The 23,711-nt window shown below is 36.0% G+C and overlaps 1 protein-coding gene across 1 annotated transcript in view; it reads left to right on the forward strand.

The window, feature by feature from the left end:
* Positions 1–1,201: 1,201 nt before the first annotated feature.
* The window catches only part of DEUP1 (deuterosome assembly protein 1), a 48,004-nt gene continuing 25,494 nt past the window's right edge, over positions 1,202–23,711 (forward strand). The window contains exons 1-6 of the mRNA XM_026855419.1: positions 1,202–1,351; positions 10,159–10,330; positions 11,677–11,772; positions 17,081–17,215; positions 20,172–20,285; positions 22,642–22,848. Of these exons, the coding sequence (XP_026711220.1) occupies positions 1,308–1,351; positions 10,159–10,330; positions 11,677–11,772; positions 17,081–17,215; positions 20,172–20,285; positions 22,642–22,848 (768 nt within the window). The 5' untranslated portion in view covers positions 1,202–1,307. The remainder of the gene's footprint in view (positions 1,352–10,158; positions 10,331–11,676; positions 11,773–17,080; positions 17,216–20,171; positions 20,286–22,641; positions 22,849–23,711) is intronic.

A 23,711-nucleotide genomic window follows, 5' to 3' on the forward strand; every position in this document is an offset into this window, starting at 1 on the left:
GTGTCACCTCAGGAGACGGTCCCCGCGGAGCCAGAGCCCCTGTGGCGGTGTCACCTCAGGAGACGGTCCCCGCGGAGCCAGAGCCCCTGTGGCGGTGTCACCTCAGGAGACGGTCCCCGCGGAGCCAGAGCCCCTGTGGCGGTGTCACCTCAGGAGACGGTCCCCGCGGAGCCAGAGCCCCTGTGGCGGTGTCACCTCAGGAGACGGTCCCCGCGGAGCCAGAGCCCCTGTGGCGGTGTCACCTCAGGAGACGGTCCCCGCGGAGCCAGAGCCCCTGTGGCGGTGTCACCTCAGGAGACGGTCCCCGCGGAGCCAGAGCCCCTGTGGCGGTGTCACCTCAGGAGACGGTCCCCGCGGAGCCAGAGCCCCTGTGGCGGTGTCACCTCAGGAGACGGTCCCCGCGGAGCCAGAGCCCCTGTGGCGGTGTCACCTCAGGAGACGGTCCCCGCGGAGCCAGAGCCCCTGTGGCGGTGTCACCTCAGGAGACGGTCCCCGCGGAGCCAGAGCCCCTGTGGCGGTGTCACCTCAGGAGACGGTCCCCGCGGAGCCAGGGCTGCCGTGCCACGCGGCAGTGTCCGCACATCTGCACTGGTACCCGTGCCCCTGAGAGCCCCACTGCTCACCCCCACGAGGAATTAGGGCTGTTTCATGCCGCCCTGTCACCATGTCGTCATGTGGCTGGTACCTGTTCTGGCACGCAGCAAGCCTGCCCCACATCCCTGTGTCCTGCTGGGCTCACAGAACCGGACTGGTCCCACCAACAGCCTTGTTCTGGTCTGCCTGCTGAGGTACTTGAGGGCTGCGTGTCTCAGCGCTGCTGCATCTGCCACGTCAGGGAGCAAATAGTCAACAGGAGTCCAGCATTGTGTTTGAGAGCAATTACAGCCCAGGTGTATGTTAATTGGGGAGTGTGAAGGTATGAGAAATGCAGCCGTGGATCTATGACAAGTTTAGGTTTATGTGTTTTAAAGTGTCTTGACAAATCATTGACACCATACAACAGAGAATGATCCAAACCAAACTTCCTGGAAATCCAGGGCTATCCTCAAGCTAGCACCACCTCTAGTATCTCAGTGCAAGAGCTGTTGACACTGAGCTGAGTTTACTCCAGAAGTTTTAATCTTGCCCATTCCAGCCTGTAATTAGAGCTACATTCCCCTGCCCCTGCTGTTTACAATGGGAGAATGTCAGAATTGAAAGCATAAAACTATCCGATATGCACTACTTGGCTGTATAAATGCACACTTTCAGGAATCTGAATTATTTGGGGTTTGTTGTTTCAACAGGTTAAAAGAACCATCAGTAATATGGAGCAGGACTTGGAAGTGTTTCAGGAACAAGCTGTCACTGAGTAAGTAATGACTTATTGTCTGGGCGTTGAATATATAATGTAATTGAATTATGTGGGTTTATTGAAAATTTGAAACACAAAATATTAATGAATTTAGAGGCAAACGTGATTCTCAATTTCTGCTGCTGCTTCTATGCAAACTGGAGAGGTTGCTGATAATTAAGACAACACATCTTGCTGCTTTAGCTAATTTACTGACAGTTATTTACATTTAAAAATCTTCATAACATAACAAGGAGAAAAAAGAAAGCTATGTGGGGTTTTATTAAGGTATTAAGAAATGTTATTTTAAACTGTTTTAAAAAATAGTTGAAGTTGCTAGGCTACAGCAGTATAAACTCACATATCTCAGCTCTTAAAACATTCAAAAATCTTTTTTAAAAAGGCTATTAATTGCTAACACCCAATTCTTATTTTGCACAGGTAATAACCACAATTGTTCTTCCCAAGTATTAAGTGCACTTTTCATCACAACACAATTATCTTTTTTTGACATTATCCAAGTTTAGTTCTTTTAGTGTTAATCTAAAAAAATATTAGTACAACACAAAAACTTTCTAAAGAAGTGTGAACATGAGTAAGATTTGATGTAGGACCTCATCCCATCCACCCTGTTAAGGAATATGGCAATATAAAAAGTACTTCGCCATGTAATGCACTAAATAGAACATTTATCTATCATAATATATTAAATGTATTACCTGTTTTTCATAGAAGAGTTTCTTTTATCATTATTACCAAGAAGCAGTCCAAGGTAATCTGATGCATATTAAGTGTAAAACTATTTCTTAAAATAACAGAAACATGTATATTCAATCACACCTTACTATGGCCCAGGAAAGTTTTAACAGGATTTGAAAGTGTGCTCTGTTGTATGAAGAATAATATGAGCGGCTTAATGCTATAAAAAATTGCTGCAGTAAAATATTATATTCTGAACAATCTGGCCTTTTTTTTCTGGCTTTTTGTTAGTGATACAATTAGTAAATAAAGTCATATAAAAAATTGAATTTAAAAAAGAAATCAAAATATTGCTATTGTTTGTATACTGTTTAACAAATCAGAAGCCTATCTCAAGTGTTCAGATCCTGCCTGGCCTTTGTTGTAATTGACATATGTGAAATTTAAGGCCATTACAGATGAATCTAGAGAGTGATTTGTCCCATCATAAACCAGGTATTTTTGGTAGCTATTTATTTCCATTAACTATACAAAGAATCTGGAAGAGTAGTTTAGAATACGCATCCAATGACAGACATTCGTTCCAGTCTGTGCTGACAGTATTCCAGAGATAATGCAGATAGCTTTAAAATTTGGGAAGATGGCTGAATAACGGTGGTGGCAATCATGGCAATTACATCCCAGCTGCAAGAACTCATAAATCGCAAATTACCCATCCACAGATGTGTACGCTTCTGTATGGATGAAAAATGTTCAATAAATTTGTTGTAGTTAGTATAATGGAACTTTGGGATAGAAGATTCTAATGGATGATTGTATCGCAACTGTTTTATATATTTCCTATTTAAAAGCAAGTTTTAAGAAGATAAAATGAATTAATTGGCTCTAGAAGCCGTGTTAAGGATCAAAAACTAATGAATTACTATGTAAGATGGAAATCTTTGTTACCATTGTTCTGCATAGATTTGTGTTTGCGTAAATATGGCCATTCATATTTTCCTATTTGTCAGCAAACCTGAGTAATAGCGGAAGAAGGCACAAAGCAGAGACTAACAGTATGAACCAAATCTTCTTAAAATGTCAGTTTCTAAATTGCAACTTTATTCTAAAGTGTATGGACAGTAATATTCTTTCAATGCCCATTACAAAACAATCAAAAAAATGACAGATCTGTGCAGAACTCCAAAGCAAAAGACAGATAAATAGAGCTAGAAAGGTCTGACTAGTGAAAAAAAAAAAAAAGTGATAAAGGCCTGGAGTTGGTAAAACCTGTTATCTGGATTTTAAGTCGTCGAGATTTGAAAACATTTAGATTTTACATTAAGATAGTTACTAATGACAGCAGAATATGAATCATCTCTATTTTCACCAATATAGAGATAGAACATAAGAAGAGTAAGAGCTTGCCTACATCACTTTAAAACTTAGATAACTTTAAGTGTTTTGAGCTGTTTCAAAGTAAATGCAACCAAAAAACAATAGCTGCCACTTGCTTAAGTACAAGACATTACTTCCACATATGAATAATCCATTTGATGTATAAATTCAGCAAACTGGGAATGGTTTTTTACCCATATGCATACTTCATTTTCTTTGAGTGTTTCTTTACTCGATGGCATATTAAACAATAGATACCAGTGTTTTCTGCATTGCACATCCAGTGATCAAAATAAGTTCTCATGATCATGATACCAAGTGATAGGTCATATTCGGGGGGGGGGATAGTTAGCACACTTTTCAAAATGCTGAATAGACTAAAATAATAGTTACAGCAGTTAGTAGTATCTATATGCTAGCAGGTGGGGATAACTTGACAAATACACCTTTATGCAGATGTTTGGAGTACCACAGCCATGATACAGAATAGTTCTGATAGCAGAACAGCAGCAGTAATCTACAGCTTCAGGTACAGCTTTTCTTTTTCAGCTGCAGGTATACTTAGAGGATCTAGGTAAGGAATTAGACAGAGAAGGTGAAGATAGACTGAGAAGCTGTTTCAGAAGGGATTTTTTCTTCAACAGCTCCTTTCTCTGTATTGGTGGTTCTAGGTCTAAGAAGCATGCAATAACAGTTGAGAGAAAATTTTCTAGCAACAGCTGGAGAACTTGCCTTGTGTGGGATGATCCAAAAGAGACGGTGAAATTTAAGAGGGAAGGTTGTCAGCCATGGTGGATCTGAAAGAGTAACCTGATGACCCAGGCTAGAGATTGCCTTTGCACTTGCAATGCTCCATGTGACACACAATAAAGTACCTATTTCTGAAAGCTAAAATCAGACAGTCATTGCTGGTGGTTCACCAAAGTGTTGCCACCTGACATTGCATGAGGCTTCAAGCCACAGGTCCTTACAGCAGTACCAAAGAAAAGGTAATCTTAATGCAGCTAGCGCTTCCTTTTCTGTTTTTAAAATCCCATTTTATATTCCACCCAGAGGGAAGCAAAGTTTACTACATCTTTAATGCTATTTTGAGATGAGTTTCAGGCACTTGGGAGGGGGCTGGTTTTGTTTTGTGATATATACATTTCAGTGTACTACTTGCTTGCACTTTGGTTATTATCATTCTGTGACTCATATTAAATTTTAAAATGGCATTGCTAACAGTTTTAACATTTAAAAGGCATTAAGATTTATGTGAGTATTTTAAAAGCCTTTCCAAGCTTAACATCAATAATGTTAAATTTTCAAGCATTTGTTGATATAAAAATATTTTAAAGAATTTTACTTTTTTAAAAAATGTTGAGTTTTAATTATTATATGTTAAATCTAACATATTTGCTCCAATTTCCTATAATAATCAAAACAAGGGATATGCACCATTAAGCACCAAAAATAAGATATTCAATAAACACATATCCATCCATCCAATAGATTACCTTTAAAGGTCCCTTCCAACCCAAACCATTCTGTGATTCTATGATTCTGTGTTAAGGAACTCTTTTTTTCTTGGAGTGTAGTGCAATCAGAAGTTGAGTATGCAGGCTATGAAACGCAGAGTGTGTGGGACCAGCACTTGACCCAGAGCACAGCCTACAGACAGGGGACTTCAGTATGTGTGCGTGGACACTGGGAGGACAGATGTTGGGAGGGTTGGCTGAGCAGCTGGGATGTGAAAGATTACCAGAAAAAAAAGGAAACATTTTTATGCTAGCATTCACACAAGGTGGTGGTATCAACTACCAGAAGTAAAAGCATCTGCTTATATTAAGGCTTAGATTGCACAGTAATTTACAGTAGAGAAGCATGTTAGTTAGCTTACTGTTCTTCAGTGATGTGCTGGCAACACGCTCAGCAGTTGAAGGTTTACTGGCAATAGGGATATTACCTCTGAGTTCATGGCTCAGTTTGTGTTTGGTTAAGTGTGGCTCTGCTAGAGTTCCTAATTGCTTGGCGTGTTCTCAGTTGCAATGTCCCCCAAAAACATACACCAGATTGTAAGGTTTACGATACAAAAAGGCATTCTGTTCTAATTTGGGGAACTGAAATCCTCTTCAACACTTCCTAAGATGGCGCGGTTACAGGCATGCTGCTGTGCTTTTTATCACTAACCCTTTTGCAAGTTGCTGCTACGTTATTCAGACGCTGCACCACCTTTTGTATCTGTGTGACTGTCTCTATGGCAATTATTTCATAAAATAATAGCTATGCTCATTTTAAGGAAATAGCTATGCTCGTTTTAACAAGCCATCATGCTACAGAGATATTAGAATGGCTGCAAAATGATTAGCGATCATAAAGGCACTTTATGTGCATACGGATGCACACAGCAGTGTGTACCATCAGCAGTCTAAAGAATACATAGATTTTAAGTTTTTATAAATTACAGAACCAATTAAATTATAACCAGTGGCTATCACTTTTATTTTGGGGGGAAATGTCAGTGAGATGAATAGTATTATTAAAAGGAAAATGGAACATGTCATAACTCAAAACAATGTCCCAACATTCTTAGATTATTTTAAGTGAAGAACCTTGTTTATCAGAAGGCTAAATTTATTATGAAAAGTAATAGGTTACAATACATTTTTTTTGCATCGGTTTGGCTATCAGAATGGATAGTTAACAAATTTATGAAAGAACACAATTGCTGGCTTTATCAACAGGAAATTCAATATAGGCTTGTAATCAAAATTTAAAAAAAAAGAAACTTGAAAATTATTCAACAGTATGAGGAAATGGAAATTAAATGCAGATTGCACTTCAGTTGTACAATGAATAGTCACTATAACACGAAAAAAGTGAAGAGAAAGCATGTGTACTACAACAGTTTACTAACAGTGTAACTGGTTGAGATAAGGGAGAGTTGACAGTGGAGAAACAACACTGGTTTTATTTGTACCTTCATTTAGATATGGCAGTGGTTATGCACATTAATCTCTAAATCGTTGCAGAGAGAAAATGCAGAAATCTTCACAATGATCAGATCATACCACTGAAAAGAGTAATTTGAAGATTTGAAATAAGAAAATTTTTTTCATGGCCAAGATAAGGTTGCAACAACTAAAGACGACACATTTCAATACATTCCAATATGTTATAAAGATAAGATAAAGGTATGTCTTCTACATAAAGTAATAAAACTGTATATTAGGGTAATTTATAGATAGAATCTCTTATTTAGGAAAAAAGTAAAGCAATTAAAACTAGAACAGGAAACAAGTAAGGTATTAAAAAAGCTCCAAAAAATAAGTGGAAACGAAGTAGAACAGTTTATCAGCAGTTAACTCATATGAGAACAGGATATGCAGATAACATGCCACTAAAAAATTGTATGGAAAGTAAATGTTTACAGAAAGTAAAATGAAAGGGATGCTACTCCTCAAAATTTAAAAAATTCAATATGTTGACAGAATCACAGAATCATTCAGGTTGTAAAAGACCCTTGGGATCATCGAGTCCAACCATCGGCCCTACTCTACAAAGTCCCCCCCTACACCACTTCCCCCAACATCTCATCTAAACGACCCTTAAACACATCCAGGGATGGTGACCCCACCCCCTCCCTGGGCAGCCTATTCCACGGTCTGACCACTCTTTTGGTGAAAAATTTTGTCCTAATGTCCAGTCTAAACCTCCCCTGTTGCAGATTAAAGCCATTCCCTCTTGTTCAATCCTTAAATACCTGTGAGATGAGACCAGCACCAACCTCTCTAAAGTGTCCTTTCAGGTAGTTGTAGAGAGTGATAAGGTCTCCCCTCAGCCTTCTCCTTCTCAAACTAAACAGTCCCAGCTCCCTCAATCTCTCCTCACAGGGTTTCTTCTCCAGGCCCTTCACCAGCTTCGTTGCCCTCTTCTGCACTCGCTCCAGCACCTCGATATCTCCCTCGTATTGAGATGCCCAAAACTGGACACAGTACTCCAGGTGTGGCCTCACCAGTGCAGAGTACAGCGGGACTATCACCTCCCTACTTCTGCTGGTCACATTATTTCTAATACAAGCCAGGATGCTGTTGGCTTACTTGGCCACCTGGGCACACTGCCGGCTCATGTTCCACTGGCTAAAAAGTCAGTGAAAGGTTTTCCTTCACTTCAGTGAGATATATGCCCCTTTTGGTACTTAGTATAAAAATATCTACATCCAACATTCTATGAGCTCTGAACAGACAAAAAATGCTTAGAAGCTGTGGTATTTTTGATTAAACATCATGAAAAATGAAGTTGATTAAAATAATTTTATTTCAATAAATGACACAAAGCAAGCATTACAGTGGTAAGTCTGCTAAAGGCTTTAATAGAACATTCTGTCTTAACTAATTCTGATCTCGTATCTCAAGTAAACTGAGATCAGATTGAAGTCTTTAATGATTGACAAAGATTTTTTTTGGTGATGTATAATTATATTGATAGAAATCAGTCTGATTTTTATTTCCATATGACTATGAAAATTACATTTTATAAAACATTTATGGGCTCATGTACATATTTAAGCAAAGCAGCTCTGACTGTTAATGGAATAAAATTCCCTGTCTTTATTTTATGGGGAGTAATTAGGCAGGAGTGTACATTGTCTCCTTTATCTTTTGTTCCAAACCCTAAAATCCTAGGTTAAGTGGATAAGAAGCAATAAATCAGGAAAATAAAATGTTCAGGAACATTTCAATAAACAGTTATATGTTTGGGTTTTTTCTAACTGGAATGTTTCACTGAATGTTGAATAGATCCATGATTTCTAGAAAGATTCTGACTTTTACATAGATCATTGCAAATCTGAAATGACAGCTGTAAATTTACAGATTGAGAGAAGCTATCAGTTCATAAAACAATCAAGGTTAACTGGGCAATAAACTGTCCAAAATGCTTCAGGAAAAAAATCTCATATAACCTAGGACTATATAATTTTTGTGTGAAATAGTAATTTCTACAAATACAGAATTTTAGAGTGCAGAAAGAATTATGTAATCTCTTGAATGAAAAAGTATCCAGAACCAAATTTTCTTTAATCTGTATCTTTCTTATTTCAATTTTTTTTTTTTTACATTCATCATCAAATACAAAGTTGGAATGGCTATGGAATAAAGAAGTCTCCATACTAAAATTCTGCTGTATCTGCTAAGTGGTATACACCAGCTGATTTAAACATTGTTTGACACTGTCCAGACAAAGTTTCATTTTTAAAAATTAATATACTGCTCCTATGTAAGGGGCAGTATAAGAGGGCAACTTTAACTGCTTTCAGTTTCAGGTAGCCCTTCTAATATACCATAAATTAACTATATATCGTTATTTTGTTACTTAGGACACATCATATTCCTGAAACAACAGTGTAAAACATTGTCTATTACTGACAATGAAGTTCTGGTGTAAGGGATGTATTGTAAATATAATCTCAGAAGTTTGGGAAAAAAATCTAATGTTTATGCTGCAGATATTGTGCAAATCTCTATGAAATTCAGCACATGGCCCCTGAAAGTCAAATCTTTTTCAAAATGCACTGACTTCTGTGTTTCCTAGTAGAATTAAAGCTCACTTTTATGTCGTGGTTTGACCCCAGCCAGCAACTAACCACCATGCAGCTACTTGATCACTCCTCCTCCCACCCAGTGGGATGCGGAGAATTGGAAAAAAAAAAGTAAGACTTGTGGATTGAGATAAGAACAGTTTAATAAATAAAATAAACTAAAATATAACAATAATAATAAAAAATATAGTAGTAGTAATAATAATAGTAACAGAAATGAAGATAATAAAAGAGGGATAAATAAAACCCAAGAAAAGAGAAGTGATGCACAATGCAATTGCTCATCACCTGCTGACAGATGCCTGAGCAGCAATCCGTGCCCCAGCCAACTCCCTCTCAGTTTTTATACTGTGCATGATGTTTTATGGTAGGGAATATCCCTCTGGCTAGTTTGGGTCAGCTGTCCTGGCCATGCCCCCTCCCAGCTCCTTTTGCATCTCCTTGATGGCAGATTATGGAAAACTGAAAAATCCTTAATTTAGGATTAAATTAAGGATTAGCAACAACTAAAACATCAGTGTGTTATCAACACTATTCTTGTACTAAATCCGAAACACAACACTGTACCAGCCACTAGGAAGAAAATTAACTCTATCCCGACCAAAACTAGGACATTTTATACAAGTCACCTTGTTATTTAAGTCCGCTTTCCACAAAGAGAATGAGAAAACAGGGTGTAAAAGTTGAAATAGCAATTAAGACTTGTGGCTTGCTTTCAAGCCAGCTCTTTAATAACTTCCTCCAGCAAACTCAGCTTCCATCATTATGAATTCTTAGTGGGAAGTCCTGTGCCCATAAGCAACTTAATATATGGCTTCTCCTGCTCTTGTCCACTGAGGTTTGGGCCTGGATGCTTTCAGCTCAACTTACACTCATTTGACAGTTCACCCCTGAAAGTGTGAGAGAATATCAAACAGCATTTAAACTAGGAAAATAGTCTAGAGTATGCTAAATACTCTGATTTTTACTTCAGGCAAACTTAAGATAGATGAAGTGAAATTCCACCTACGTTTGAAGGCATCATTTAGCTTTCCCATTTCTTTCTTTCTGATGTTGAAAAATGGTTATTGGCATCAGAATTAAAATAAAATCTTAGCAATGTAAATAAAAATTTGTCTTCTCCCTTACTCTTATTTGAAAAAAATAAATATCTCTGGTTTTATATTATTAGAGCTTCTCCATGTGAAGCTGAACTTCAGGAATTAGTGCATCAAATTGACATCATGGTAAATAGCAAGAAAATCGAATGGGAAAGGAAGATGAAAGTTTTAGAAGCAAAAATGGATATCCAGAATCAAGAATTAGCAAGTGCCCAAAGCAAACTGGATCAAAAAGGTCAAGAGGTATTTAAGAATATCACGTTCTATACAGAAAGTATTTATTCTGGTAGTTAGTTAATAGTATGCTCTAAATGCTCTATAAGGAGACATGTTTGTTCTATCATGTAAAAATACCAAACACCCTTTAAAGGTCACTAATTATCCTTAGTGTTTTGTTTTAAAGTGTGCTTCTGTTCTGAAAGTGATTGTAAAAATGTCATTGAAAGTCTCATATTACTTCTATTTCCCTAAGGTCTAAATCAAATATTCTCAGTTTAGCTGTAAAAAGATAATTTGATGCTTTTTCTAAATGCCAATACTTCTAGTTTCATCGGAAATTTTAAATGGAAATGTACAGTTCAAAAAGTTTCACAAAATTATTTCTTTGTAATTCCTGTTTATACCTGATTTTTATCATTTTACATTATATACTGTCTTTGTATGATAATTTGATTATTAATAGTGAAGATTCAAATCATATTACCACTTAGACGTGCTTATCAAACTGAAAGCTCCAGGGTACTTGATGTTGTCCGTGCTTCACAGTCTCGTCTGCTGAATATTCATTCAGAAGTATCAATAAATCCTAGCACAGTATTCAGTTCTAGTTCAAGACATCCTGAAGTTAGGTGTTTACACACGGGCATTCTTGGTGTCTAAACTGACAGTGGGAGTTTGGAAAATTAAGTAATTCTCCCTAATGTGCAGTTAGGAACTTGTCTATAGTTACTGCAGTCAGAGGAGCCAAGAGGATAATTCAGCTAACCAGCCCTCAAAGCATGAACTATTAGTCCATACAGAGAAGCTACCTGAAATATTTTAGCATATTCTACCTAGCTTCAGCTGCCTCTCCAGAAAAACATTGGTGTCATGTATACTTGTTGTCATAATCCTCAGATCTCTTTGAAACTCAGATAATTCACGATATCTCAAATGGTATTGTACTTAGGGACCCAAAATGAATCTACAGTGTCTCCTGATAATACGTGCATAAGTAGCTGAAAGTCATTCATATGATTATATAAACCATTCAAGCAAAGTTTTCACAATGGGCCACAACAGTTCATTTGTGTAGTTGGGTCAGAAAAGTTTTCATTAAATGGTCTTTCATGACAGACTCATACAGTATTATCATTAAATCATAACGTAAGCATACAAAAAGATTTTTTACTATAAAATCCCTAACTTGATGTTGACACAATCTGTGTTTGTGGTATCCGATTTTATTCTTGTTACTGAATGAATATATATCTTTAATATCTATCTTTTAAGTAACAGTCTTCTTTCAAAGTTTCAAATAACTATTCCAAAAATGACCTATTTTGGAACACTTCAGAAAAGGTAAATTTGAAGGCTTATTCTAACTGTAGGTGGGACTACTTCGACAGAAACTGGGAGACTTACAGAAAACTAAGTATGAAATGGCTCAGAATTATGAAACTCAGCTTCAAGCACTGCAATCTCAAGTAAGAAAAATGTCAGTTTAATTATTTTATGATTGTCTTGTGAAGAGCTTATACATGCCTAGTGGTATAGATGTACCTTTAAGGATTTGGGAAAGCTGGATCGTGCCATACAAATGATTATGACTACAGCTTCCTACAAGTCTCCATTATCATTTCTGTACTGACATGTCCAAACTATTTGGGTGGATCTTGGTGTGATTGTGACATCTGTTATGAAGACAGATAATTGATTTCCTGACTTTGGACTAATAAACTAAAACCTTAGCAAATTAATAAAATAAATAATTAGATTCATGCTAATAAGACTGCATATTAGGAATTTTAAGACTTAAACTGTTTTTATCATTTTGCTATAATTTTTTCTGGTTTAGTTTGCCTGATTTAGAGGGATTATTAAAGTGATCTGATAGCTTTCCATAAGGAAACATAGTATAAAACTAGAGTAACCCAGATTATTGACCTTGGGAATTTGTTTTGGCTCTGTTTATTACAGAGTGTGTTTACAGCCCAGAAAGCCAGTTGTATCCTGGGCTGCATAAAAAGAAACACTGCCCGCAGGTCGAGGGAGATGATTCTCCCCTTCTACTCTGCTCTGGTGAGACCCCACCTGGAGTACCACATCCAGCTCTGGGGCCCCCAGCACAAGAAAGACACAGACCTGTTAAAACAGGTGAAGAGGAGAGCCATGAAGATGATCAGGGGGCTGGAGCACCTGTGCTGTAAAGAAAGGCTGAGAGAGTTGGGGTTGTTCAGGGAGACCTTACTGCAGCCTTTCAGTACTTAAAGGGGGCTTAGGAGAAGAATGGGGAGGGACTTTTTACTAGGGCCTGTAGTAACAGGAGAAGGGGCAAGTATTTTAAACTGAGAGTAGATTTAGACTGGAGATAAGGAAGAATTAATGAGACAGTGGCACAGGTTGCCCAGAAAAATTGTGAATGCCTCATCAGTTGAAGCAGTCAAGGCCAGGTTGGACGGGACTTTGAGCAACGTGGTCTAGTGGAAGGTGTCCCTGCCCATGGCAGGACGATTGGAACTAGATGATTTTTAAAGGTCCATTCCAACCAACAATATTCTATGGTTCTATGATTCCATTTTGCTGTGTTTGCTCTGTGCCTCTGTTTTTGTTTCTTCATTATTTTCCACTTCAATCATGAATCTAAATTCTTCGCAAAATTCAGTCTATTCTGTTTCTCAGATTTTAACAAGCTAACATACATAATTCTACATTGTTTTTCCTGCTTTTCTGCTGTTTCCTTCACTGGATTCTCCTACTGGAGATTGAGTGTTATAATTAAAAATTCCCAATCACGCATCATAGAATCATCTTGGATTGCATCAATTGGATATAATTATTTTCATTTAGAGATGATAACACCACCCAAATCTATCAAATTAATGAATGCATAACTTAATTTTAAGGTTATGTTGTCTTTAATTTTTTTTTTTTATATATGAGAATTGATTTGGCAAACAGTTCTGTGAGTAAGTAGAGAATGTTTTGGGTTGTTTTGGTTGTTATTTTTAATCATTTGAGAAAGTAGCTAGAAAAAAGCTATTTTGTAATTTACACAAATTACAGAAAGTGAAACAGCATTTTAGCATTATTGAGAAGGTAAACATCATACAATGAAAAATGGTGTGACTTTTTACATATAGGTTGTAAGGTACCTTTAGCTATGCAGAACTATCCCCCAAAATACAGCAGTCTCTTTTCTTATCCTTTTTCACATTTGCTGCAATATTTTTATCCTCTTAATTTTTTGTATCACGTGCTGAAAATGACTGGGTTTATGTTACATGTTGTTGCTAAGATCTTCACTGAAATGGACCTTTCTGAAATGAAAGTCCAGATCATTCTTCATAAAGATTTTGAATTTGAACTTGTTAATTGCCCTCAAGTCCTTTCCATGGTCAAACACAATCCGTTCTCTGTTTTTTTAAAGGATCTGACACTTCCTAACCTACAAGCTTCTCTCTGTAAACTTGATTATAATTCTTACCAAGCTTCTCCTTTTAGTTATCACTCAGACCACCTAACCTTTCTTTCAGTTTCCTGGTTGCTTCTTCTTTTATCTTTATGCAAGAAGTTTGGATTTCTAGCTCTTAAGAATATACATCACTTTCTCAATCTATGCTTCCAAACATTCCCTTCTCTCCCAGTTATTCTGTTTATTTTACCAAAGGTTCCAGCACTGATGCTGTCTGCATTTTATTTTCGAATTCCTATTCCACTCACTAACTATACTTCTTTATGAAATACTCATCCAATACACACTGACTGAAGACATAAACTGTTAAGAGCCTAAGTTAGGAGGCCTGCCTAGATTCTCTATGAGATAAACAGAAAGTTTGCCTGTCAGAACAATTCCAAGCACCTATGCTAGACAGTAGGACTATCCCACTCTGCTCCTTTACCTTTTACTACATCTCCTTACTGAGTTTCTTTCTAAAATTGCAGTGCTGCAGTGTTTACAACAGCATGACTTTAAAGTCCCTAATTCCTAGCTGCACAAACTTGTATCTAAAATACAGAACTTCCTTGACAGTATTAATCTTTGCCTGCTCTCCTTTGTCTCCCTTCTTCTGGTTCTTATTCTCACTTGAAAGTTATACCTCCTTCTACACTGTATAATCTTAAGAGCTAAAATACAGTTTTCCGCGAATGGTGTGTTACAATTTACCAATAGCATTGTGTCTTTCTCTGCAGATGTATTCTTAAAAACCTTCCCAATTTTTGTTCCTTCCTAATCTCGGTAGAAGGAATCACTTTTTCCTGCTCTCAGAATGCTAGGCTATTCAGAACAAATATCTCTCTGATAATACTGCTTCTGTGGTCCTCCGTGCTTTTTACCCTTGCTGCTGATAAAAGCAGCTGTTTAAAATGAGCAACATTCCCACTGAATTGATTGTGTGCATGTTGAATGCAGTAAAACCTGTATTTTCCTTATATTAGGGAAATAATTCCTGGTATGTAACTTGAAACTCTTAGGCCACACTACTGCACTCAGTCAAATGTACATTTTGTCATGATTAAATAGAAAAAAACTTTAACAGGTTCATCTTCATTACTTTTTTCCTTCATTTTTTCCTATATTAATGTTTAGTAGTTATTCTCACTTTGAAAATGACAGAAATCCCTCAGCAGAAGAACAAGAATCCATTCTTGCTCTAAGCACTTTAGCATCTAATTGCCTCACTTAGACATTTAAAAGCTAGATGACTACTTCTAAGCTACCTCAGGCTCCCTTTAGAGTCAATGGAGGGAAATGGACAATCCTAGAATATAATTCATGTCAGTGAATGACGAGAATTTACGATAGCTGAAATGACTAAGCATTTGGGGGCAGCTTTTTCTGATGCAGAGTAGCTCAGGTTTGGATGTCTAATTTTCAGAAACCTAAACTTAGATGAATTCTACCCCAGAACTCACTTGTACAACATGCAAAGAGAACTTAGACCTTATTTTTAAAGCAAATATTTAACATTAAATGGAAGGATTCTTGGCTTTTTGTCTAGTTCCCAGTCGTGATAACATCCAGACTATAATCTGTCTGAAATATTCTACTTTCATTAAATAAATCTAATATTCAAACTAAATTTTCTCATTTTGGCCATTCTATTCCTGTTTTGCTGAAGTGTTGGATCCTGTATTTCCTAGCCTTTTTAGCATGAACAGTCTAATACTTGTCTTCACCTGAGTTCTTCCCAGAGAGTTCACTTATGCCATAATATGTGCAAGAGCAAAACTCCTGTTAGTGAAAAAGGATATCTTTCTTCCAAAGGCAATGACATCCATGTTGCTTGAGCCTGGATACTCTGACCCATTTTAGATATTTTATCTTAACGGTGTTCTCTGGCAAGGTCAATTTCAAATATAGGCAGCTTCTCTGCAAGACTTTTGATTTTGTTTTGAAGGTGATATCTTAGCTCTGTAAGTCCATGTTACGAGTTTTCTATTCAAAAATATCTTAGCTCTGTAAGTCCATGTTACGAGTTTTCTATTCAAAAATTCCAAGTTGGTCAAATCTATCCCTGGACCTCCCCATTTCATGAAACTTTCTAGTCTAGGACAACATATCTTCTGGTCATCTCTTCAATCTTTTTTTGGTGTTCCATATTATGAGTTTCCAAAATAATCTCTAATGTCTCTAGGAATTTTACAGATGATTTTTTAACTCTAGTACCCATTCTATATCTTTTCTGGACTTCTTTGGCCATCTTTTTTATCTGCTCATTCCAGGTTGGTTCAATAGGATTCCATTCTATTTCCAATTACTTCCTTGGAAGTAATTTCTCTTCCAGATAGTAGTTCACCTGAGCAGTAATAAGAGCTTTTATGGATTTTGTCTGATTAGACAGAGGACTTCATGTTAGAGTCAGAATTTTTAATGTCATATATACCTGAATTTAAAGGAAAAAACAAGATACATGATCAGTATTCATAGCTGTGAGCTTCTGTTCTACTCAACACTCTTTGCAATGTTTTTTCACTAGGCTTCCTACAAGACCATATTTTTAGTGTTTCCTTTGTCAAGATCCTTGTTTTTCCTTTTTTTTTTTTTTTTTTCAAAACCAGATGTACACATCTCTACCAAACAGTGCCAGTTTGCTGTATCAAACCTGCTAATGGCCACTAGCCCCTTTGCTTGTGTAGTACATCTAACTGTTGATCAGATCAGCCATCTTTCTGAAGAGGCTGGTACCTTCTGAAGAGGCTAGTACTTCTACTGATACCTTCCCTTCTCTGCCTCTGACTCCTTTGTCTCTGACTCTTAAGCCATACTTTCATGGTAAGATCAATAGCAGAACAGTATTTAGTGTATAATTCTCACAGACACTCTTTGGTACTTAATGATTCCGGAAGAATGCAGACATGACACCCATGACATTTCAACAGTTTTCATAATAAAAAAGAAACATGCAAGTTTAAAATATGTTAATGATAATCCTTCATTCTGCCTAGTGAAGCACCCTTTAAAAATGTCAACACAAGATGGCAGTAAACAAGTATAGAACATTTCATATAAATATTGTAGAAGAAATGGCACTATGAGTAATGGTGCTGTGAAGAACTTCAGCAGAATTAAGTAACTGTTAGATGAATCCATTTGAAGAGTTAGTTAACATTTAGATGAGAGCTTAGTCTTGTTCATCTCTAATAAATTAACTTTATTCATTGATTCTTTGTTACATTGATTAAACATTTAGAATGCTGAAGCTCCAGTTGGCGATTTTAGTTTAAAGAAAATTTTGGCCACATGATCATCTTTGATAGATTCTGTATGTTCAACTCTGCTTTCATTTTTAGTTTTCAAAGTTGACACATATTTATGAAAAGCTACAGTCACACCAGTTAAAACAAAAAAAGGTTGAAAGTAGAGAAAAATGTGAGGAAAGCCTAGAGATACCGTCTGAACTGAGCTATTTATACAAGAAACTGAAGGTAAGAATACTTTGTTATTATATTCTATTTTAATATGCCTTTAGAACTAATTTGTGGTTTATAGTTGTGAACTTTAATTTCTTGATAATTCTAGAAAAATAATATAATTTTGTTGCTCTGGCAAGAAAAGGTGCATAGTTTAATATTCAGGTTTTGCTATTTTAACCAAGTTTTATTAGTGGTTTTAGTGGTTTTATGAGGTAATAGTGATAACTATCTGCATAAGTGTAACTATAAATAAATTTTACTTTTTTCCTGAATAATATATGTGTACTGGATAATATAATCTCTTGAGGCATGAGGTCTTTTACATATGCAGGATACTGTCACATAATACCTACCATTAATTCAAGTTTTAGAGACCTCAGGACAGCTTTGTCCATGTAAGGCTAGATAGAAAAAATATTTCGGATTGAAAAACTGCTTGTTACACTACTGCTTGTTACAAACCGCTTGTGAGTATGTGCCTCGGGCAATCCACAACCCTCACCTCAGTGCCTAGTTTCCCTAGGTAATGCATAAAGAAGTATTAGGCACTTAAATATACATTCCACAGAATCCAGTTTGTGAGATGCTGAGGCCAGGATTTGGTCATATTCCCCATCCCTCTGGACACAGAACAGTTTCTAGCTGACTTATTCTTGGATGCAGGAAGATAACTGATCTCTGGTCATAATTCCCTAGCCTTGACTTCTCAAAGTTAGAAGTTACTTTATGAGCTGTGGAATAATCAAATATTTATTGGGCCAACAGGAGAGTTAGCCAGCACAGAGAACTGGCATACAGAGTGTGCCTCCAAGTGGTGGCTTCTCCCCAAATACTCTTCTGGCTACATTCGCTGGTGCAGAAACTGATAACCAGTCTCGTTTCTTATAACTGAGCAATCTAATCTCTAGCTGTGCTATTTTTTTGCTGCTGCTTTTTTAGTTATTGAATAAATTTGCTGGTGTCCTGTGCAAAGTTACACAAATTCAAAAGGGCCTGGAAAATAACATTTGTTTGTTAGGTAGAAAATTAACATGGGAATATTCCAGTTCAGATACTGTCTGGAAAGATTGTTAAAATGAGTCTTCCACATATGGGGAGAACAGTCTAACCACTACTCTGATTAAGTGTAGGAGGATCACAAAAAAAATTTACATTTTCTCTGCCCGTCCTTTGTAGAGAGCATAATAGTGTGTGCTTCGAGCATTTACTAAACTGTGTCCTGTAGAGATAGTAAGCAGAGGAAGACCAGTTGAAAGTGTGAGGTAGTTGCCTAGCTGCTAAACATTGTGAAGACTTACAGGCTTATAACAAAGATTTATGGAGATTTACATAGATTTATGACGTATATGATTTAGGCACTTTGAGAACTTTACAATCAAAAAATTAAGATCTAGTAGATTTTAAGTACTTTCATACTTAAGCTACAATCAAGCAAGGTTTTAGGATCTTTATTTTGGACTTGCCTATCTTCTATATTATTATTCTGTAAGATACAAGACTTAACTTCTGTGACCTTCAGGTGACTGCACCTACATAACAGAACACATCCTAGACACATCCTAGCTCTATATAATGTTTCTTGTCTCTTCCACATGGAAGAGTCCTTACCATCAGAAAAGCTGCTACACTTTGGACTACAGCATAGCTGCCAACATCTGCTACTACAAGAATAATAAATGAGTTCTACATCTATCGTTGACTAAATATATCACTACTGTGAAACTGTCTGATCCAGCTAATTTGAGAATGACCTTATTCAAGATTAAAATGTGAAAATAATGTAACACAATGCTATAATTTGATTAATTATGCAGCATGAAAAATGAGTGCTTGGAATATATTCAGCAAATTCTAGTATTCAGGAAATAATTACTTGTGTTGAAAATCCACTAAGCTCAGCATTGCTTTAGTAAGGCCTTGAACCTGTAGTCCTCATTAAGTAGTCTGAAACTCCATTTGTATCACATTTTATAAAATGGGAAGATGTTTATTGGTTTAAAATACCAAAGCAGATATTAGGAAAGCTGTAAGAGAAGATTTGTATTAAATCTATATTAGAAAGCATTTGATTTTGTTTTAGTAGTAAATAAAATCATGTTTTTTAGAATTTGGGGGATACACTAGTCTAGGATAATTATAAAAAGCATTTCTCTTTTAGGAACCAACATTTCCATTGTGAAAAAGGAAATTCTCATAACAGCTTATAAGCATTATATTTTTAACTGTATAAAACAGTATACTGTTAGTTTGCTAATCCTTCAAACTAAAAGAGCAACAGCTATAGTAACGAGTTCTCCTACTTATTCTGTGGGATACTGCCTTTCAAGTCTAGTTGTGAACATATGAGACCTGGTGTGATTTAAGAGCAAATTAAGATACACCATAAATGGGAATATAAGGGCAAATAAAAAAACAGATAAATTGATACAATAGAATTTGTTAAACAAGTTTTTGTTTAAACCAGGTGAACTCCGAACCAGAAGCAGCAATTGTAAAAAAAACGGGAAGTAAAAAAAAAAAAAAAAAAAAAAAAAGGAAAAAGCAAGCACTCAAAACAGGTGTCTGAATATTAAGGGTTTGATTCCCTGCTGATTACTCTACTTGACACTGATACAGCTTTAAAGTCACAGGAACTACGCTCCAGTAGATGGGTGCATTGTAGTCATAACTCTAAGATCTTCAGCAGTGGAAGTGACTTAAAATATTTTATCATTTTTATTCAATGATAATGTTTACCACCCATTTTTTCCAGATCAGCAGGCCTTAAGACTGAATTTTTTCTGTTGAGGATGACTGGATGGTTGGTTTATATCATTGTTCTTTTTTTCTTCTTTCCAGAATTGGGGAAAGATTTTGTATTCATTAAAAACTAGATTTTTCTTAGAATGATACCAATTACAAAGTTATTTAGAGTAAGGAAAAAAGTTATTTTCCCTGTGTTTACTGGCCTTGTTTTGCTGTCTTTCAGGAATTTAAGGCAAAATCAAGAGAATGGGATAAGAAGGGGACAATCTGCCAAAATTATCTTGTTTATTTGGATGCTCAACAAAAATTATTGGCTGAGAAATGTAATTTATTTCAGGTAAAATTCCTATCATCCTGTTTTAGGAAGAAAAGCTGTTAGCCCAGCTGGCGTTATTTTAATTTCATTTAAAAAATCTGAACACCACTAAGCTTATAGTGAATCTGCCAATACATGGATATATTGGTAGTGAATACATTGCTTTAGGTAAGGCAGACCCATACTGAAAGATCTAATGACGCATATACTTATTTTATTTTTCTTATGAAAGTGAGAAACTGAATAAGTATCATGATGAAAATTACAATATTTCTGATTTTAAAAAACCTGCAAAAACCAGTACATGTTCCTTTTTTCTTTTTAAGTATACTGTGGAGATACTTTTATCGTCTGTGCTATTTACTAATATGCAATTAATTGTAATGACAAGTTTTTGCAAAGTATCTCATCAAGTAAGTAGTACCTGCCATTATATTTGAAGATCATAAATATACATTCATATAATTTGTGCAGAAAAATGAATTTCTATATGCTACTCCAAAATCACACTTGGAGTTGTTTGTTGAATCACTTATTTTTTATCATATTTTTCAGCTTTCAAGTTGCCATTCAGTCCTTGGTTGACTTTGTCATTGTGTTTTACTTGCCAATTTGCTTATTACTTTTTTTATATAGCCCATTGATCTAGCATCTTTTAATTCCCTCCAATCCAGAACAAAATATTTAGTGATGTCTTGATGACATATCCTGCTCTAAAATGTGTTAGAAAATAACTTACAAATTAACTGGGCCACAAGACAGCTCGAAAATTAAGGGGAAGCCAGTTACGTTGCTGACTGGTAATCCCCTTTTCCACCATTACTAAACTCATTGGATCTTAATGTAGTGAAATATTTTCTTAAGAATTCCTATAAGACTCTTTTCCATATCCAGAGTTTCCAAAGATGACAGTTAAGTTTTGGGTTTAGGTGCTGAAAGCATTATATTACATCTATTGAACTTCCATACAAATGTGCTAAAAAAAGCAAGGCTCTGACTAGACAAAACTACTGACTGATGCACGTTGATTATATAGTTAGATAAATCAAAATATTCAAGGTGATCATCCACATTTTTTACTGAGGCTTTCACTGCCATCAGAGAACTTTCTTTGAAGACTATTTTCTTCATAACTGTAACATAATGCTGACTACTAAACAGAAGTCTGATGGACTGTTACCCCTTAACTGTTTCAAAAGCATTACTTGGTCGTGTGTCTTTGTCTCAGATTCCTCTTTTGTGAACTCTTTGATTTCCAGATGGGGTCTTGCACTATATTTTTCACAGAATGCTTTGACATTTTGGTATGTCAGACTCCATAACTTAGATGTCAAGGGAACCTTAATTTATTATCTATAGAAATGAAACTTACTTGCAAATTTCTGTCTTTTTATTTGATATGCAGCCAGTGGTCAGTTCTACTTAGGTATTCAGCCAACACAAATTATGGGAATATAGTTAATGACATCAAAAGCTGTCTAAAGCATGCCTTTTTGCAGTCCTGGTCAATGAAATATGGTATTTGTAATCCTATTTATTTTTAATATACATTTCCTTGCTCAACTTGATCTCTGCACATGATATATTGTTTCCAGGTTATATTTTGTTGTCATTTTTCAGGTAATTCTCAGTCTTCTGAAAGATTACTGCTGCTTGCTAATCTCCCAGTAGAGGGATCCATGTGGATAGTTTTTTAAACAGCAAAAACAGTTACCATAGTAATTATGCTTCTTCACAATGCCTCTGAATTCACAAATAGTGGCAGTACCAATTTTCTGAAGTTTTGGGTTTAGGATTTTAGTTAGTACAACAAACTGAGTGGAGTATGGAGCTCTGCAGAATGTGCAAATGATTCTTCCCCAAGTTTAAGGATAATGGTATCAAAGAAGCACAGTTCCTGTAGTAGCTGAGCTGTTTATACATGAACTATGTAATGCTAGCCCTCTAGTCAAAGGTTAATATCTATCCTGAGGCACACACACACACAACTCCTACTAAGTTCAGTGAATCAGAGAAGAACATTTCTCTCAAATTATTTTTTATAGGTAACTGCTTTGAGTAGGTCATCATACTCACCTTTTTCACATTTGAGGCTAATTAACATTAAGTGCTAGGGAAATACACAGTAGAGAATAAAAATCCTTGAAAGAATTATATGCCCTTGAAAGTTTCTGAAACTTTTTTTTTATAAGGAACATGAAACTAAAATAAAGGAAATATCCTTCAGAGAAGTAATGCAAACTGTTCCAATTGTGCCATCTTTTCTAAGCAAATCCTGGTGAAGATGCAAATAGCTTTATTTTAGTAGTAATGGTTTGGTCCTAGCAATTTACATATAATTATTGAATTTCATTTAAAATATTTTCTTATTTTATAGAAACAGACCCATAATTATCAATTCCAAATAAGCAGTAAGAAACACCAAGAAGAGGTGACCTGTGGCCAGACTGAAAGTGAAAAGGATGATTTGTTTATTGAAAACCTAAAGGCAACTGTCAGTGAAATAGTAATAAACAAGAATAAACTAGAAGAGGAAAATCTGAAGCTCCGGGAGGATCTAAAAATGTATCAAAACCAGTGCCAGGTAGTAACCGTTTTTCATGATGACTGTGGAATTAATGTTGGAGAATTCACTGCTTAGGAGTATACTTCTAAAAGTTGTACTGAGATGCCTATATAAAAGATCTGTACATTGGGTATATTCTTTGCAGAAACACAATATGAGCTTTGAACAGTACAATTTTTTGAGTAACAAAGCGAAAACAAAAATATGTTTGATATGTAGTAGTATATTTTATTCTTGTCAGATTATCTAGGGTTTTATAACTTTCCTATATCTGTACTATCTACAGACACTTAGCCTAGTTCACTTCTGTATAAATGACTTCTATGAAATCTCTTTATCTGATTTACACCTTGTTGTACACTGTGCCATATAGCTAGTAAATAAGTATATAGAAAAGTGTATGGTATACTTTATTACTGTTGAGAGAAGATTTTGCAGTCAATGAATTTTTAAGTTGCCAGGCATGTGAAGAACCATCAGTTTTTATCTTATCTCTAGTTTACCGGTTTTCAACGTATCACTGATTTATGAAGACAACCATTTGGGCCTCTTCTTCTGGTCGTGATATATGAGTTCTGACAAGATTGAGATAATAGAAGATCTTTACAGCCTTTTTTTATTAGCTATGTTTGAAACAGATCAAGAATGAGATTCACGTTGCTATTTTTTTCTGGTAACATATATAAATTGTGCTTTTGCTTCTTTAAGCACTTCAAGGTTCAGTTATATATTGAGTGGCCTATAGTAAATTCAACTCTTTCTGGGAAAAGATAATCTATTTCTGTTTATAGACAACCTTGCAGTTATAACTTCATATGCAATATACTTTATAGGAATTAATGTATATGTAGTGGAGATATAAATTTCAGGTGGTGTCAGAA

The sequence above is a fragment of the Athene cunicularia genome (genome assembly GCF_003259725.1).
Source record: "Athene cunicularia isolate RWA chromosome 1 unlocalized genomic scaffold, athCun1 chr1_part1, whole genome shotgun sequence".
Taxonomy (NCBI): Eukaryota; Metazoa; Chordata; class Aves; order Strigiformes; family Strigidae; genus Athene; species Athene cunicularia.